Source organism: Nerophis ophidion, linkage group LG09 (genome assembly GCF_033978795.1).
Source record: "Nerophis ophidion isolate RoL-2023_Sa linkage group LG09, RoL_Noph_v1.0, whole genome shotgun sequence".
In the NCBI taxonomy this organism is placed as follows: domain Eukaryota; kingdom Metazoa; phylum Chordata; class Actinopteri; order Syngnathiformes; family Syngnathidae; genus Nerophis; species Nerophis ophidion.
In genome coordinates, this window is record NC_084619.1 from 31,033,360 (window position 1) to 31,047,033 (window position 13,674).

General features: G+C 41.8%; 2 protein-coding genes across 4 annotated transcripts in view; one reads left to right on the forward strand and one right to left on the reverse strand.

The window, feature by feature from the left end:
- Nucleotides 1-13,674, forward strand: part of csgalnact2 (chondroitin sulfate N-acetylgalactosaminyltransferase 2) — a 17,640-nt gene continuing 3,966 nt past the window's right edge. For 2 of the 3 annotated variants that reach the window (XM_061910813.1, XM_061910815.1), the window contains exons 1-4: nucleotides 1-152; nucleotides 965-1,111; nucleotides 10,085-10,935; nucleotides 13,431-13,647. In XM_061910813.1, coding sequence (XP_061766797.1) covers nucleotides 10,284-10,935; nucleotides 13,431-13,647 — 869 coding nt within the window. In that variant the 5' untranslated portion in view covers nucleotides 1-152; nucleotides 965-1,111; nucleotides 10,085-10,283. The remainder of the gene's footprint in view (nucleotides 153-964; nucleotides 1,112-10,084; nucleotides 10,936-13,430; nucleotides 13,648-13,674) is intronic. The other variant, XM_061910814.1, reaches the window with a different exon arrangement.
- Nucleotides 9,862-13,674, reverse strand: part of sec23ip (SEC23 interacting protein) — a 25,840-nt gene continuing 22,027 nt past the window's right edge. The window contains exon 19 of the mRNA XM_061910812.1: nucleotides 9,862-13,559. Within this exon, the coding sequence (XP_061766796.1) occupies nucleotides 13,548-13,559 (12 nt within the window). The 3' untranslated portion in view covers nucleotides 9,862-13,547. The remainder of the gene's footprint in view (nucleotides 13,560-13,674) is intronic.

A 13,674-nucleotide genomic window follows, 5' to 3' on the forward strand; every position in this document is an offset into this window, starting at 1 on the left:
GGCTCGTTTGGACCGGAAGTGGATGGCAAGCCACTCTTTCCCCAGTGCTGAGTGCTCCGTGGCATTTTGCAACACAGCCGACCTGTCACTGTGTGTTTCACACCAAACTTCCAGCTTTAAGAGTCCGCGGCGAGGGACAAATGTACAATGAGGTGAGCCATTGTGTTTACACTACTTACCTGCCGAGCGCGACGTTTAACAGACAGAAAATAACTGGAAAACACTGAAGATAACACCGACCCGCTTAGCTAAAGGCACAACCGGGTCAACTTCCGGTTAAGACCGTTCAGAATAATGGTTGGCACTTGAATAGATTAAGAGTTCGCAGTAACTTTTTATGAAATATAGATGTTTAAAATGGTTATTTGTTGTCATTGGTCTGTGATCGGGCATTAACTTGCCTTTTGAAATACTCGGTAATTATCTTTAGAAAGGTACTGAACGACCACTTCGTATTGTTTTGCGTTTCCAAGGTAATGTTATGTAAATAAACAAGGGACATATTTAAAGGCCTACTGAAATGAGATTTTCTAATTAAAACGGGGACAGCAGGTCCATTCTATGTGTCATACTTGATCATTTCGCGATATTGCCATATTTTTGCTGAAAGGATTTAGTAGAGAACATCGACGATAAAGTTTGCAACTTTTGGTCGCTAATAAAAAAGCCCTGCCTTTACCGGAAGTATGTGCGCGTTGAGTTGCAAGGCTTCACACATATTCACATTGTTTATAATGGGAGCCACCAGCAGTAAGAGCAATTCGGACCGAGAAAGCGACAATTTCCCCATTAATTTGAGCGAGGATGAAAGATTCGTGAATTAGGATATTGATAGTGAAAGACTAGGACAAAAAAAAAAAAAGCGACTCCACCGGGCGGCTGCAGTGTGAGCGTTTCAGTTGTAATTACACACATTTACTAGGATAATTCTGGAAGATCCCTTATCTGCTTATTGTTTTCATAGTGTTTTAGTGAGATTGTAAAGACATACCTCGAGGTCGGATGGCTGCGGTGAACAAGCAGTGTCTCAGAGAGAAGTCGAGGAGCCAAGCTCACAGCTGCCTTTTTTGACAGCCGCTGCAGGACGACGAATAATCCAATGATGTCTCCGGTAAGATATATATCACAATTTTCCCATCCAAAACATGCTGGTTGACGTAGAGAAAACATGACCGCTATGTGTTAAAGCTTCACAACAAACAAAGAAACACCGGTCTTGGTGCTAAAGACAGCTGCAATCCACCGCTTTCCACCAACAGCATTGTTCTTTATAGTCTCCATTATTAAATGAACAAATTGCAAAAGATTCAGCAACACAGATGTCCAGAATACTGTGTTAATATGCGATTAAAGCATACGACTTTCAGCCGCTAGTGGTGCAGCGCTAATATTTCCTGACAGTCCGAGACGTCACGCGCACGCGTCATCATTCCGCGACCTTTTCAACAAGAAACTTGCAGGAAATTTAAAATTGCATTTTAGTAAACTAAAAAAGCCGTATTGGCTTGTGTTGCAATGTATATTTTATCATTGATATATAAACTATCAGACTGCGTGGTCGGTAGTAGTGGGTTTCAGTAGGCCTTTAACTACTGCTTGTTTGGTATAAAACTGACTTGTGTGAAAATATGTTTTTAAATTAAACACTAGATGACAACACTAATGGTTTACAAACGCTTGCAATAATGGTTTTAAACACTAAGGATGCTACAGAGACACTTATTTCATAACCCTGATACTAATATGATAATAAGGATAAGTTAGTGTTGGCATTGATACCAATACTACAATAAAGAGAATACTGAATACTAGAAGTGTGGGAAAAAATCGATTCGTATACGAATCGCGATTCTCACGTTGTGCGATTAAGAATCGATTCTCTTTTTTTTTTAAATAGATGTATTTTTTTAAATCATTTTTATTTGATCAATCCAACAAAACAATACACAGCAATACCATAACAATGCAATCCAATTCCAAAACCAAACCTGACCCAGCAACACTCAGAACTGCAATAAACAGAGCAATTGAGAGGAGACACAAACACGACACAGAACAAACCAAAAGTAGTGAAACAAAAATGAATATTATCAACAACAGTATCAATATTAGTAATAATATTAGCATAGCAGTAATTAAAAATCCATCATTGACATTATCATTAGACATTCATAAAAATAAAAAAAAAGAACAATAGTGTCACAGTGGCTTACACTTGCACCACATCTCATAAGCTTGACAACACACTGTGTCCAATATTTTCACAAAGATAAAATAAGTCATATTTTTGGTTTGTTCAATAGTTAAAACAAATTTACGTTATCGCAATCAGTTGATAAAATATTGTCCTTTATAATTATAAAAGCTTTTTTTTAAAAAATGTACTACTCTGCTAGCATGTCAGCAGACTGGGGTAGATCCTGCTGAAATCTTATGTATTGAATGAATACAGAATCATTTTGAATCGGAAAAATATCGTTTTTGAATCGAGAATCGCGTTGAATCGAAAAAATCAATATATTATCAAATCGTGACCCGAAGAATCGATATTGAATCGAATCGTGGGACACCCAAAGATTTGCAGCCCTACTAAATACACTAATACAGTACACATCTTTAATAAAGTTGATTCTAATTAAATGCTATTGAAAACAAAAGACGCTTATTCACTTCTTTCCTAACCTTGATACAAATGTGATGCTACTGATCAAACTGATGTAATAATATTGTCATGAGTATGACCTATTTGAAATGAAGAAAACAACAACTGAAGACACATCTTTCATAACATAACATTGTGTATGAATGTGTTGAATGTGTGGTTTTGTTTTGTTTTGTTGTTTTTCTATGCATGGTGCAATAACATTGGCAGCTGGTTGCATCTGCTCTGTGCACTTTCGATGTATTTTATCTACTTTGCTTTCTTTCATGTTTCCTTATTGTTTCCATACCAAGATTGCGCCGAATGGCCGCCACGGTACTGCGCTCTCGCATAATTGTTGCGTTTATATTTTCTTTATTTCTTACACTGAACAAAGAGAGCACAGTTTACCAAGTCAAATTCATTTTAGGTTGGCAAATAAAGCTAATTCTGATAATATTCGATTATGTATAAACTAATATGACGATTATAGATGTCATATGTTTGTTATAAAGAAAGTAGTAGAAACAAAATACTCTATTTTATCATCAAGCTGCAAAGAGGAATAAGAGAAGTTGTTGGTGTCCCTTAAAACACTGTGTCCTGCTGCTTTTCATTGTAGCCTTGAGATGGATTTACTGCTGTGAGGCTATGTGAAGAACGCATTAGACCTGTCAGGATAGACAGATGCATCACGCTGGTCTGGCGTTCATGAGATGAACTTTAAGTCACTGTTGGATACACTCCTGTTCGGTTACATCTAGAACATGTTTAGCAATGTTTGATAATGTTAGTTGATGTAGTAACACACACATTTGTGGAAGGTCATTTCCTTTTCCGACATGATTGCGCCCATAGCGTACAAGGCTTGATCTGTTGATTTTGGTGAACTTGAGAGTCTTGACCTCAGTGACCTCTCTGGAATGAAAAAGAGCAGGGTGTCCCAATGGCTGGGTCACAATCAAGTGACCTAGAGGCACTTCTAGGATTCAAGTGGAGGGCAAGAGTCCCTTAAGGTCGATGGCAACGGGTCGATTGCGAAGGGTGTATCAGTCGATCGCCAGGCATTAACAATTTACATGATGTAACATATTGTATCTGTATAAATGTTTGAAATAAATTAAAATCATAACCTAACCATAACCTATAAATGAAAGATCATCAATCTTTACTATGATGTCACTTTTGTCACTTGATTGAGAGTCACAGCACCCAAGGATTTTGTGAGAAGCCCGCTGGTTGCCGCAAGCTCAGTATGAAGAAGAAAAAACAATTGGCAAAGAAGCGACAACCACTTTTTATTTCAACACGGACTCAGTCTTCACAATATAAGTGCTACTACATCCCGCCTGCGTTTAGGGATATACTTGATAAATCGCGGGTTTGTTTCTGTGCGATATAGAAATTGACTATATCGTGATATTCGAGTACATGTTCTCACACAGTTGCTTTTAGCTGCGGGCATTACACTACAGGCTCTTCAATTCAGCAAAACTGTATTTATTAAACAGTTACTAAGCAGTGGCACAAACATTCACGTCATTTGAAAAACAGAAAGTGCAAGATTTTCAGAGACATTTAAAAACAAGCTATTAGTGCACTTTTGTGCATGATGTCGCTAAGATGAACTATCAAAACAATACTAAATTAAAGTGCACTTTTTGTACAGAACACCACTACAATAGTTAAAAACAAATAAAGTGCACTTTTGTACATGTTGTTACACAAGATATTTAAAAAACTGTCAAATAAAAATGAGCTGCATAATAGGAAATCAAACAGTGTATGTTCTTCGTTCTGTGGTTCTGCGTAAAGATTGATGATCTTTCATTTATAGGTTATGGTTAGGTTATGATTTTAATTTATTTCAAACATTTTTACAGATACAATATGTTACATCATGTAAATTGTTAATGCCTGGTGGGGGAGGATGCCGGACAGACCTGGGAGGCCCAAACGCATTGTGAGGGTCTGCTGGGAACGTCTGGCAGAGTTTCTTGTCAGAGAAAGTTTCAATTCCCACCTCCGGAAGAACTTCGAACATGTCACGAGGGAGGTGCTGGACATTGAGTCCGAGTGGACCATGTTCGGCACCTCTATTGTCGAGACGGCTGATCAGAGCTGTGGCCGCAAGGTAGTTGGTGCCTGTCGGGGCGGCAATCCTAAAACCCCTTGGTGGACACCAGCTGTGAGGGATGCCGTCAAGCTGAAGAAGGAGTCCTGTCGGGTCCTTTTGGCTCATAGGACTCCGGAGGCAGTGGACAGGTACCGACAGGCCAAGTTGCTGAGGCAAAATCTCGGACATGGGAGGAGTTCGGGGAAGCCATGGAAAACGACTTCCGGACGGCTTCGAAGCGATTCTGGACCACCGTCCACCGCCTCAGGAAGGGGAAGCAGTGCACTATCAACACCGTTTATGGTGCGGATGTTGTGGATAGGTGGGAGGACTACTTCGAAGACAATCCCACCAACACGTCTTCCTATGAGGAAGCAGTGCCTGGGGAATCTGTGGTGGACTCTCCTATTTCTGGGGCTGAGGTCGCTGAGGTAGTTAAAAAGCAAGGCCTCGGGGGTGGATGAGATCCGCCCGGAGTTCCTTAAGGCTCTGGATACTGTGGGGCTGTCTTGGTTGACAAGACTCTGCAGCATTGCGTGGACATCGGGGGCGGTACCTCTGGATTGGCAGACCGGGGTGGGTGGTGGTTCCTCTCTTTAAGAAGGGGGACCGGAGGGTGTTTTCCAACTATCATGGGATCACACTCCTCAGCCTTCCCGGTAAGGTTTATTCAGGTGTACTGGGGAGGAGGCTACGCCGGATAGTCGAACCTCGGATTCAGGAGGAACAGTGTAGTTTTCGTCCTGGTCGTGGAACTGTGGACCAGCTCTATAGTCTCGGCAGGGTTCTTGAGGGTGCATGGTAGTTTGCCCAACCAGTCTACATGTGCTTTGTGGACTTGGAGAAGGCATTCGACCGTGTCCCCCGGGAAGTCCTGTGGGGAGTGCTCAGAGAGTATGGGGTATCGGACTGTCTTATTGTGGCGGTCCGCTCCCTGTACGATCAGTGCAAGAGCTTGGTCCGCATTGCCGGCAGTAAGTCGAACACATTTCCAGTGAGGGTTGGACTCCACCAAGGCTGTCCTTTGTCACCGATTCTGTTCATAACTTTTATGGACAGAATTTCTAGGCGCAGTCAAGGCGTTGAGGGGTTCCGGTTTGGTGACCGCAGGATTAGGTCTCTGCTTTTTGCAGATGATGTGGTCCTGATGGCTTCATCTGACGGGGATCTTCAGCTCTCACTGGATCGGTTTGCAGCCGAGTGTGAAGCGACCGGAATGAGAATCAGCACCTCCAGGTCCGAGTCCATGGTTCTCGCCCGGAAAAGGGTGGAATGCCGTCTCCGGGTTGGGGAGGAGACCCTGTCCCAAGTGGAGGAGTTCAAGTACCTAGGAGTCTTGTTCACGAGTGAGGGAAGAGTGGATCGTGGTGAAGAAGGAGCTGAGCCGGAAGGCAAAGCTCTTAATTTACCGATCGATCTACGTCCCCATCCTCACCTATGGTCATGAGCTTTGGGTCATGACCGAAAGGATAAGATCACGGGTACAAGCGGCCGAAATGAGTTTCCTCCGCCGTGTGGCGGGGCTCTCCCTTAGAGATAGGGTGAGAAGCTCTGCCATCCGGGAGGAGCTCAAAGTAAAGCCGCTGTTCCTCCACATCGAGAGGAGCCAGATGAGGTGGTTCGGGTATCTGGTCAGGATGCCACCCGAACGCCTCCCTAGGGAGGTGTTTAGGGCACGTCCAACCGGTAGGAGGCCACGGGGAAGACCCAGGACACGTTGGGAAGACTATGTCTCCCGGCTGCCCTGGGAACGCCTCGGGATCCCCCGGGAAGAGCTAGACGAAGTGGCTGGGGAAAGGGAAGTCTGGGTTTCCCTGCTTAGGCTGTTGCCCCCGTGACCCGACCTCGGATAAGCGGAAGAAGATGGATGGATAAAGTATGGAAGCTGCTAAACATGCTTGTATTTTAATTAGATAGATAGATAGATAAATAGATAGATGGATGGATGGATAGACGGATGGACAGATAGTACTTTATTGATTCCTTCAGGAGAGCTCCTTCAGGAAAATTTAAATTCCATCAGCATTGTACAGCATTGAGATCAATTTAAAAAGTAAATAATGGGGGTATAAATGGAAACAAAATAGAAAAATATTACAATAAGAATAAAAATAAAAATCAACAACGGGAATAAAAATATAACAGTAAAATAATAATATAACAAGAGAAACTAGGCAGTAGTGAAGATGTTATGAAAAAGTATTGCACTGTTATTGTTTTGCATCCCCTGTCATCCTAGTACCCCCCTGGCCACCCTTAACACCTTAAACAAAAAATGCATAACACACATACAGTATATGTTGATATATATAGTCAAAGTTTCTGTTGTTTATCCATTACACAGTGCTCAATAACAGGGTAGAGCGGAATATACATTGGGTCAGGAAAAAATACAGGGGCTATTTCATCCCTACAAGCCTGTTTCGCAGGTTTACCTGTTTAACATGTGAAAACCTGTGAAACAGGCTTGTATGGATGAACTAGCCTCTGTATTTTCTTCCTGACCCAATGTATGTATGTTGATATACGTGTGTGGGCACACCTGCATTAGGATATTGTTTATTTATCTCCATCAGTGCAGGTTTGGGTGTATTTTCAAAGGTTTAGAGTGCAAAATTACAAGTCCGATATAATTTTAAAAAATTTGAAAATAGATGGAAGAGATTATGTACTCCTTAAGAGAAATAGTTTTCTAAAGATTTAAACCATTTATCATCACAGAAGTTGATTGTTCAAGTTACTGCTCGACTGCACTTCCTTTGATAGGCTCCAGCCCCACGCAACCCCGGAGGGGACAAGCAGTGGAAAATGGATGGATAGATGATTGGAGGCTCATCATATTATATCTTGAGGGGTCTACCATCCATCCATCCATCCATTTTCTACCGCTCGTACCATTCTGGGTCGCGGGGGGGTCGCTGGAGCCTATCTCAGCTGCATTCAGGCGGAAGGTGGGGTACACCCTGGACAAGTCGCCACCTCATCGCAGGGCCAACACAGATAGACAGACAACATTCACACTCACATTCACACACTAGGACCAATTTCGTGTTGTCAATCATCCTATCCCCAGGTTCATGTTTTTGGCGGTGGGAGGAAGCCGGAGTACCTGGAGGGAACTTACGTAGTCACGGGAAGAAATTGAGCATTAATCCGTGAAAGACAATGTTGGACTTATTTGTGCATCGGTTATTTAATTACTTGATTGGCATTAGCGAGTGTCATATTGCTGTGTGTAAGTTTAGTTTTTGCAGTTGATTTCCGGGTACAAATATTTAGCTGTCATCTTCAATTCATCTCTGTAGTTGTTTTAATGGTGTGACGTTTATATTCTGTCTCATTGTTTAGCTCAATTTCTCTGTTGTTCGGCAATGTCTGGTTTCAAACAATATTTAGCAATATCAAGATACAGCATGCATAGTTATTTAATATCCAGCCTTCAAGAGATTTATTAATGTTGTTTATTATTACCATTAATGATATTTTCTTGATGCTAATAGTTTTGGTTGGTTGGTGGAAATGTATTTCAAACATGTATGCAGTTTTAACATGATATATAATATTTTCTATTTGTCTTTACGACATGACCGAAAAGGAATAGCAAGAAGTCAAGCTTATTTGATCCTACCTCCTTTCCACTTAGTATCAGTTAGTTACACATATGTTCACTTCCTGTGATTCCTAAAGAAAAGCTTTCATAAGGGAGTTATGGAAATCATAAACATGCTTTTACAGTGTATTTCAATATCATACATACATTGACAAAGTAGTTCGTCATATTTCTGACTTGGCTCCACTCGACGTATGACAAGCTTAAATATATGGATCAACAAGCTTTCTCTGCAATTTTGTTTGTTTTAACGTATTTCACTTTATAATGTACTATTTTATAAACTTTGACCATATCTATTGGAAGCATTTCCACAGGCCACAACAATGCTTATTGGCATTTTTACTATGCTTTCAATTGACTTCAAGCAAGAATTATGCTGTGTTTGACCTCCATGTGCTCTATCCAAGGCGACAGCAACGGGGGTGGCGTTATGTGCGACCCAGTATTTCAGTGGTCTCTTAACTTAAGAGTGCTTTGAGAGCTGTCAATCAGAAGCGCTGTCCGTGTTTGGGAATCATTTTGGTGATTTAACTCCCAATTCCAAACCTTGATGCTGAATGCCCAGCTGGGAGCCAATGGGTCCCATGTTTATAGTCTTTCGTATGACTCTCCCGGGGTTTGAACTCACGACCTTCCAGTCTCAGGGCGGACACGCTAACCAATAGGCCATTGAACTGGTCGAATTAATTAATTCAACCGGAAGAGATGTTGGTTGCACTTTATTTTTCATAGTTTTGTTGTATTAACTTAATGTTGAAAAACAACAGCAAAGTCGCTGGTAAATCTACTGTTAAAATGTCGGTTACTGTACTTTTATGAGAGCAGAAAGTGTTTGTTCTTGTTAATTTAACATGAAGTATTGGTTGCACTTTATTCAAATAAGATGTGAATGCATTGGCCTTTAACTGTTGTTTGTATCCACAATTCCTTCATACCTAATTACCTTACAAGAAATAACAGGAATATAGGAAACTTCACCTGCAGTGTTCAGCATCCAGCATTGATTTTACAGCCACACTGGTTACATTTTTTTTTTGCTAAAAAGTTTCCCAACTGATTTCAACTCACCGAATAGTCACGGACCTTATTGTTTAAAATAAACTAATATTGCCCCTGAATCGTCTCGGCAACCTCAAATTTCGATTCAAACAAATAGTCGTTTAAACAAATTGTTACACCACACACGACAGTTGTAGTTCAAAAACCATAAAAAAATAGCTATTAAATTTATGTTAGAAGTTACTCGCAAGTTACTGAGTTTTTTGTTTTTTTTCACGCAACACTTATTTTAGATGACTACTTTTTACTTTGACCTGAGTCATATTACTCAGGAACAGTACTCTTATCTGAGTGCAATTTTTGGCTGCCCTACCCACCTCTGATTGTTTGTGTGCAACAGTTCAGTGCTTTTATTTTCAAAGAAAAGGAGTTAAACAGGAAGTTGCTCCCTGAATGTGTTTGTGTTTTGTGGCGGTCCTTTTTGCAGGACTGTTATGTCCTTTTAGTTTTGTTAACTTTGGAGGCATGCGGACTGTTCTGGGTTATGTAACTTGTGTAACTGGGGTCAGCCTGCTTGCGTCTGGCCAAGCAGGTGTAATAATTCCTCAGTTTCTCAAACCTTAACTTTATTTATCCTTAAGGTGTTCAGTCTTGTGAGGTGTAGTTAATAGTGCAATGTGTAAATCTTTTGTTTTTCCGCCCCTACCCCTTAAAGGTGACAATCGCATGGATTTGCATAGAAGTATTTTTTCAAGAGATGAAGTTGAAGACAATTTCAGACCGGATCATCAAGAAATGAGTGCGCCACACCTTTGTTGTAATTGCTGTGACTCTTTGTCGTCAGTGATGTGAAAAGTGGGTGTCAGAGAGCAAAGGAATGCAGAGTCGTCTGCTCCGGCTTGTATGAGAGCGTGATGCCCAGACGGGGTTTGCTCCTCCAGGGCCGGGTCCGCTGGTTCTTCCTGGGCTTCTTCCTGCTCCTGCTGCTGCTGCTCTTTGCCTTCCTGCTGGACTGCAACACTCCGGCTGATGGCAGCATTGTCATGCCGGGCCTAGCTGGGGACACTTACGGGAAAGAGCACTATCAGGCCATGCTGCAGGAGCAGGAGGAGCGCCACCTAAACCGTGCCGCCAGTCTGAAGCGGCAGATTGCGCAGCTCAAGCAGGAACTGCAGGAAATGAGCGAGAAGCTGAAGCTCCTGGAGAACAGGAAGGAGCTCCCCGGGGTGCAGGGACTATCTCAGAACAACGACCAAGAGCCGGGAGATCTACTGGATTTCCTGCACTCTCAAATTGAGAAGGCCGAGGTCCACACAGGCGCTCGCCTGCCCAACGAGTACGCTCTAGTGCCTTTTGAGAGCTTCACCTCTTCCAAGATTTATCAGCTGGAGATGGGACTGACGCGGCACCCGGAGGTGAAACCTGCTCGCAAAGATCGTAGAGACGAACTTGCCGAGGTTATCGAGGCCGCGCTGGATATAATCAACAACCCCGATGATGAGGACGGCGTGGAGGATGACATCCCAATGCAGAAGCAAACTTACGCAGAGAGTGATTTTAAAGAAGGTAACTGCCATGCAAACAGAACCAACTCGAATATTTGCATACCATCATTGAAAACTAACTAAACACGAGTGCATGTTAATCAATAACTCAATTTCCTTCTCAACATGAACTTCTCGAAAGGGACCTATAATGATTTTATGCCACATTCAAAAGACATCCCTGTGGTCTAGATAATGTATTGGATACGCTTCGGGGTAAATGTTGCTCCATAGTCACGTTTGAACAGGCTTTTCGAGTCTTTCTTCAAGGTGTCCGTTTGTGGAGTCGTCACCACAATGTTTTCTTTTCAAATAGGTTCTAAAATAAACCTAATAGTGTATATGTTCATCCATTAACTACACCTACACACTCGCTAATCAAGTCAGTCTCTGTATAAAAATGGCACTACATATCGCACGACAGTTTTATTAAGTAATACATTATCCTACCTTTATTTTCTGTTTCTAAATAACCATGTAAACCTTGTGATGTCATAACATAGCCAGACTGCAAAACCCTGCCTTCAGAGGCACTCAAAACCGCATGCAAGCTCACGCCAAAATGCATGAACATTTGATTTGAGGCTTTGGCATTATTTAACACGGATATCCAACGTTTAACAACATTTATAAGTCAGAATACACATTCAATTAACTTCAGTATTTCACACACATTCATAAATTTGTGGCAATATGTATTGTCATTCTGATACAAATTAGCATGTGGCACGATTTAAGTGAAAGACAGGAAGCAGTGCTGCACAATTAATCACATTTAAATCATGATCACTATTTGGGCTGCAATTAAATGAGGGTGATTGTCCGCTGCATATTGAATAAAGCACTTTGACAGCCGTCGTGGCAGAAAAGCAACAGCGGCTCGTCTCGTGAAGTGGCAGCCACCCACGCCAGAGGCCATTGTGTATGTGCACAGAGCTCCGTGAACACCTCGCCGGCTTCCCTTCTGCGGACTCTTGCTCAGTGTGCGTTAAAGACCACACCACTGTTCTTGAAGGGGTGGGCGCCTGCACAACATGCTGTTTTGCTTGTGTCCTTGGGAGTCCCACCAGCAAGACTAAAGGCTCGCCATCGTGCTAAATAGAGTCAGTAGACGTGCTCCCTTTTGAAATTCATGCACGCTCTGCTACTGCGCATGCGTATGAATCCTTGGGCCGCGTAAATGTAATTGCACGCTGAATAATGACTTTAATGTCAGTAAAATTGTTACTCTAAATAACGCTTTATTTTTGTATTTTGTCATTTAATATTAATGTTTCACACTATAAACTGTCAAATGTATAAATAGGTTGGTCAAGCTTAGGTCTCACAGGTCACCTGTGGAACATAACTGTTTTTGTTTTTTATTTGCCCCCCAAAAAAACATCAAAAATAGAAAGAGCTAAAAAGAGTTATGTACAAATAAACTGTTGAAAGGTTAATACCAATGAATAACAAAAAACACAGAATTGTCTTTAAATATATGGATAATGTTTGTTTAACTTACCGAGGATGTCGTGGTGGTTTGTGCAGCCCTTTGAGACACTAGTGATTTAGGGCTATATAAGTAAACATTGATTGATTGAACTTATCTGAGATTGTAGCTGAGATAGGCGCCAGCGCACCCCGTGACCCCAAAAGGGAATAAGCGGTAGAAGATGGATGGATGGATGACAATTTAATGGCCAATTACATGGCCACATTTTGTGGTTTACCTAACATAATAAACAATCGTGATTATTATAGCCACAATCGTGCAGCCCAGCCAGCGAGTGTTTCGTGCGTCCTGTCTTTTCTCGGTCAAATACTAAAGCGACCGCAAAAGCGACGCATTCGCCATTGGAGCAAGGAGACAGACATGCAGGACACCTGCACTAGTGTGTGCATCACGACTGTCATGAAAAGTGAGGCGTGGAAACGCCCAGAACAACTCCACAAGCGTGCAGGAGTCACGACTTACTTATGGAGTATATTGTGAATAAATTGAGAACAGGAAGTGAACAAAAAGTTTTAGCAACTGTTATGTAAAAGAAAAGGGGTAGGATTAAATAAGCTCTTCTTCTTCTTACTCCTTTTGAACATGTTGAAAAGGAAAACTGGAAATTGTGATTTGTCATGCTGTATGCTTGCATGTTCGAAATAAACTCAAACTCAACGACCTGCGATAGTGCCAAGAATGTCCAATGGCACATTTTACAAATAAAAAACAGACACAATGCACCATTAGAGCTCAAACGCATAATGTATCGTGAAACAATGACACTAATGATAGATTTGACTTTTTATATGACGTGCACAAGCCACGCAACAAACGCCCACAATCCTGAGGGGATCTGCATTTAAAACAATTCACTAATTAGCATGACTCATAATAGCCATAATTATCTATTAGCAACTTTTCAGGAGCAATACACAAAAGTGAGCAGATCCTTCACAGTTTATGAAGAACATGAAAGTTGTCATAAAAGCTGCACATTGACTACTCTTCCATCCAGTAAAGCGACTGCCACATGTTCACAGGCATTCACAGGACCGAGCGAGACAAAGGCTCACTTTATGAGCTTTTCTTCTCCAAAGTGGAATCCAGCACCTTCCGGCATGTGACGCTCTTCAGGCCTTTTGGACCGCTGATGAAAGTCAGGAGCACATCTGTAGAAACATCCGGAATGCTGATCAACATCATCTTGCCACTGGCGGGCAGAATGGAAACCTTCTCACAGTTCTTACAAAACTTCAGGTAATGTTAGTTTCTGGCACACCCAAA